A 5,145-nucleotide genomic window follows, 5' to 3' on the forward strand; every position below is an offset into this window, starting at 1 on the left:
AAAAGGGATCTTCCTGAACGGTACCCACCACCACTCCCTGCCCTCCGCCCCAGTCGTAAAGTTTTCTTGGGGCTGTGAGATTGTTTCACCGGACTTGTGATTTGAGAGCGGGAATAAACTGTTGTCTCTATATTGATCGCCGTAGCTAAGACTAGGCACAAAATTCCCTCATACGCACATTTTCCCTTTACCTCAAAACGCCGCTCGCAAACAAGAAGCATCTACACCCGCCCTCCGACGACTACTCGCCCTTAGACAGGTTTACGGGTCACCGGGTCCCTCCGTCCCTTACGCCCCTTGGAAGCCGCTCGGCAACCCCTCCGCCTCCGCCTCCCGCCGAGGCAGCGGGGCAAAGCAACAGTTTTCCCCACCAGGAGCACACCGTGTCCACGAGCTTCTGCGACCTCGCTGATTGGTCGGACTCCTGGTAAACAAGAGACGAGCAGCCAATGGGAGGGCTGTGCACGAGGGCAGCACGAGCCTCGCGGCCAGCGCTCGCATGGCCCTGCCAAGCCCGGCTACTATATAAAGCAGTTTCCGGATCGTTGTTGAAATCTTTTCTCGTCTGCTCCGACGGTTTGCGGGGGCTATCCCGCCGAGATCCCGAGCTGTCTTCCAGTTATTGGGAGAAAGAAAGAAAGAACTTATTTTTCTCTTGAAATAGCTTGGTATTAGAAGCAGCTAAAAAAAATTTGACGCCGTTTAGGAAGTTCAGAGGTTGAGAGTCATTTGTGGGCTTTTTTAAATCTTTGGTCTTTAAACTCAGCCAGCTTAAGGGCATCCTCGTTACTTAGAAAGAGTGAAATAATCTCAAAAGGTCCTTCTTGGATCTTGGGTTTTTTGTTTTTTCCTCGTTTCTAAGACTTGAACAAAGCCAGCCCAATCATGGTGATGTTCAAGAAGATCAAGTCTTTCGAAGTGATCTTTAACGACCCAGAGAAGGTGTACGGCAGTGGGGAGAAGGTGGCTGGCCGGGTGATAGTGGAGGTGTGTGAAGTGACTCGAGTCAAAGCCGTCAGGGTCCTGGCTTGCGGAGTGGCCAAAGTCCTCTGGATGCAGGGCTCGCAGCAATGCAAACAGACCTTGGATTACCTGCGCTACGAAGACACGCTTCTCCTGGAAGACCAGCCGACAGGTAAGAACGACTCTCCACTTCTGCCCCTCTGAGGGAGTGTCCCAAGGTTGGTTATTTGTTAAACAAGGCCTGGAGGGTGAACGCTGATTAGAGAAGAAAGCTGAAATTAATAAACGTAATCTATACTAAATATTCTAACCTACTGAGGTTGAGTGGTTGAATTTTGTGTTGATTCCTTTTTTTTCTTTTAGTTTTAATCTGCAAACATCCCTCCCCCCAAAAAAGGGTGATTAAATACAATTTATGATGGTGCTGTGTCCTAAAGGTGATCCTGAGGGGTGTTGCCTCAGCTATTGAGAGAGATCTGTGTGATAAAGTTGCTTACTATTTGCTTGCTTTATCTGTGAGATGATAGTGGTTTAACTGTCTTGGCTGAGTCTTTGAACAATGCAAGGCTTTGCAACTTTGTGCCCAACAAAAATGCATCAGATTTCACAGTTAAGAACATAAAGGATGAAAATGGGGGTCCTACAACATCCTTACGTGCTACTCAAGCATTTCTTATCACACAGATGCATTTTAAGCATAACAAGAAACCCCTAATGGTTGCTCACTTTTCTCTCCCTTCAGGTGAGAATGAGATGGTGATCATGAGACCTGGAAACAAGTATGAGTACAAGTTCGGTTTTGAGCTTCCTCAGGGGTAGGTTTTAGCTGGACTCTTTTATCTTTAAAAATCTTTCTGTCCTTTGATTTCTTACTGTTTTTGGTGAACATTTTAAAATTGTTTACTTTTTCTTGACACAGGCCTCTGGGAACATCCTTCAAAGGAAAGTATGGGTGTGTAGATTACTGGGTGAAGGCTTTTCTTGATCGCCCCAGCCAGCCAACTCAAGAGACAAAGAAAAACTTTGAAGTGATGGATCTAGTGGATGTCAATACCCCTGATTTAATGGTGAGATTGATTTTAAGATATTCTATTCTCCTGAGTCATGGTGGACATTAGACTGAAGTATCTCAAGTCTTAGTCACGAAGGTGGGAGGGAAAGCTGTCTCTTAAGGAGTAGAAAGGAGAGAGGGGGGAAAAATCTCGAGATTCTTAAAACAATTTTTTTTCTCCTATTCTACATAGGCACCTGTATCTGCTAAAAAAGAGAAGAAAGTTTCCTGCATGTTCATTCCTGATGGGCGGGTGTCTGTCTCTGCTCGAATTGACAGAAAAGGATTCTGTGAAGGTAAAAAACCTAGTGCCTAAAATGAGTAGGCTGATATTAACAGGAACTTTAGCTTTGGGGGTTGGAGGGGGCAGAGAAAATGTCATTAACTATACTATCAAGTAATAAATCTTCATCTTTCTTATTACTAGGTGATGAGATTTCCATACATGCTGACTTTGAGAATACATGTTCCCGCATCGTGGTCCCCAAAGCTGCCATTGTAGCCCGCCACACTTACCTTGCCAATGGCCAAACCAAGGTGCTGACGCAAAAGTTGTCGTCGGTTAGAGGCAATCATATTATCTCAGGCACATGTGCGTCATGGCGTGGCAAAAGCCTTCGGGTCCAGAAGATCAGGCCTTCCATTCTGGGCTGCAACATCCTTCGAGTTGAATACGCCTTACTGGTGAGTGAGTGGGGGTGGCTATAGGAAAGAACTGTTTGTCTCTTCAACAGTGGTCTTTTCTCCAGACCTCTAGATTGACAAATTGTTATCTTCCTTTATAGATCTATGTTAGTGTCCCTGGCTCCAAGAAAGTGATTCTTGACCTGCCCCTGGTAATTGGTAGCAGATCAGGTCTGAGCAGCCGGACATCCAGCATGGCCAGCCAAACCAGTTCTGAGATGAGTTGGGTAGATCTGAACATCCCTGATACCCCAGAAGGTGAGCCAGACCTAATGCCTTTTCTTCCCCATTCGGCCTGTTGCTTGGGTTTGTGAATTGTAGTGGTCAGGCCTTTCTTGAAAAGGCTTCTTATCCATATTTTCTCTCTTCAGCTCCTCCTTGCTATATGGATATCATTCCTGAAGATCACCGGTTGGAGAGCCCCACCACCCCTCTGCTAGATGATGTGGATAGTTCTCAAGACAGCCCTATTTTTATGTATGCCCCTGAGTTCAAGTTCATGCCACCACCTACTTACACTGAGGTGAAAATTGTCATTTGTCCTAAGCCTTCTATAGGATGTTGACTTGGAGGGATTGCTAAGCTAGGTTGTTCTTTTAGTTCTTACCCAAACTAAAGTGGTCTCTTCTTTGTTTCTCCAGGTGGATCCCTGCATTGTCAACAACAATGTGCAGTGATCATGTGAAAGAAAAGCAGCAGCTGTACCTACTGGTTTCTTTCTGCCCCTCTTCCTGGACTCTTACATTTTCAGAGACTCAACAGTCTCTACAGTGGGGTATGGGTCCACCTCAGCCTCTGACTTCCCAATGTAGGAGGTCATCAGCAGGCCATCTCCTGGGCCTTAAGCAGTGTGGACTCGTTGGGCAGCGCCAGTGTTGTGATATATGGATGTCTGCTGGATGGGTTTTAAAACACACCAGAAAAACTCAGGCCTGTCTGATTTTCTCAGATCTTGAAATTGAGGCATTTTTATTAGTTTTGAGTCAAGGGTAGAAATGGCCTGCTGGCATGGTCTTCCCAAGGTTTTTGTGGAGGAGATATTATAGATTGTGGTAACAACATCAGACCTTGAACTTCTGGGCCATGTACAACAGAGCTGATTTTGCAAACTAGGAAAATGAAAAATATATAATATGGCCAAAACTTTGGGAAAAGGAGGTTCTTAAAATCAGTGTTACCCTTTGTATACTTACATAGAAAAAAAGAGAAACCATCCAGAGGTGATTTGGTTCAGACTTTGGAGAGAGCTTTCCCTGTGAATTAAAGGGAAGAAGCTGTAAATTGTCATTGCTCAGAACATACTATATAACCTGGCTTAAAGCTGTAGTAATTATGTCCCACCAAAGGTCTTAAAGGCCTTTTTTTTGAATCTGTTGCACTGTGTTCTCCTGTTGGAAACATTTTCATATGGGAGAATGTGTTTCTCTTTTTCATGTAACTCCTTAGAGTTGATTCTGAGGTGAAGTTGTTAGCACTTTAGTTTGTCAAGTTTTTTTCTCCCCCCCATCTCTAATGTAAGCTGAATCGTCTACCATGTCTAGGCATAAAAACAATGACCAAAAAAAGTTACTACTTTTGATACTTTGTTCCAGTGTACAGAATTATATAATTCTGATCCTCTGATCATACAAGAACAGTTGCTGCTGCCAGTCTTGCCCACTGTGACTTTTCCAAACCAAAGGAGGGACTCTAGATCAAGATGCCCCAACACTGTGATCATAGCCTTTGGATGCTGCCATGAGAAGCCAGAGGGCAGGTCTTCACAAAGGCCACTGGGCCCCTTTCCTGAGCATCAGAAGACCCAGATGTTCACAGCCCCTCTCACTGTACCCCTAGCACTTGGTCAGTCACCCTCAGCCATAGCACTTTGTTCACTGTCCTGTGTCATAGCACTGAACTCCACGTTTTTTGGAGAATTCTACAGCTAGAAAGTTTGTGGGCTGAAGGTGGTTTTGTTTTTTTAAATTGTGTATCTTTTTGTATGGTAAAAATTACATTTTGTACTTAACCAGATATATTTTCACCCTAAGTGGAGATATTCTTTGTAAAAAAAAAATAAATAAATTTTAAATGACAAAATGTTGAGTTTTTTGTCTATAAGATGACCTTGGAGAAGTTACTAGAAAGAAGGTATACCTGAAGGTGCTTTTCCCCTAGATTGTAATTCACCTTACTGAAAATCCTGTGGAGAGGGTAGTTCTGATGACCCTAAAGAATACAGTCAGAGTGGGTGTTGGAGCGGTGAGAAGGGAAGGAATTTGAGCTACATTTAGTTTTCCTTCCTACCCCACTGTACAGAGTTTCCTGGTGGTCTAAGCTTGTTTGCTACATCCATAGCTAATCCTTACTAAATTTCTTCAATTTTGGAGTGTATGAGCTCTTGAAATAGAGGAAAATAAGGTTTGTGAAGGAATTTAGAAGGAAAGGGTCGAGATTCCCTTTTTTAT

General features: G+C 44.0%; 1 protein-coding gene across 1 annotated transcript; it reads left to right on the forward strand.

Annotated features, from left to right (window-relative positions):
- Positions 1-558: 558 nt before the first annotated feature.
- Positions 559-4,777, forward strand: TXNIP (thioredoxin interacting protein). The gene is made up of 8 exons (XM_004380312.3): positions 559-1,135; positions 1,706-1,778; positions 1,883-2,030; positions 2,208-2,310; positions 2,442-2,698; positions 2,800-2,956; positions 3,070-3,221; positions 3,340-4,777. The coding sequence occupies exons 1-8, from the start codon at positions 886-888 to the stop codon at positions 3,373-3,375; spliced, it is 1,176 nt and encodes a 391-aa protein (XP_004380369.1). The 5' UTR covers positions 559-885; the 3' UTR covers positions 3,376-4,777.
- The last annotated feature ends 368 nt before the right edge of the window (positions 4,778-5,145 follow it).

Source organism: Trichechus manatus, unplaced genomic scaffold (genome assembly GCF_000243295.1).
Source record: "Trichechus manatus latirostris isolate Lorelei unplaced genomic scaffold, TriManLat1.0 scaffold00073, whole genome shotgun sequence".
NCBI lineage: Eukaryota > Metazoa > Chordata > Mammalia > Sirenia > Trichechidae > Trichechus > Trichechus manatus.

Coding starts and splice junctions, on each gene's coding strand:
- TXNIP (XM_004380312.3), top strand. CDS start 886: ATGGTGATGTTCAAGAAGATCAAGTCTTTCGAAGTGATCTTTAACGAC. Junction 1,779..1,882: donor GGTTTTGAGCTTCCTCAGGG/GTAGGTTTTAGC, acceptor TTCTTGACACAG/GCCTCTGGGAACATCCTTCA. Junction 2,031..2,207: donor TCAATACCCCTGATTTAATG/GTGAGATTGATT, acceptor TATTCTACATAG/GCACCTGTATCTGCTAAAAA.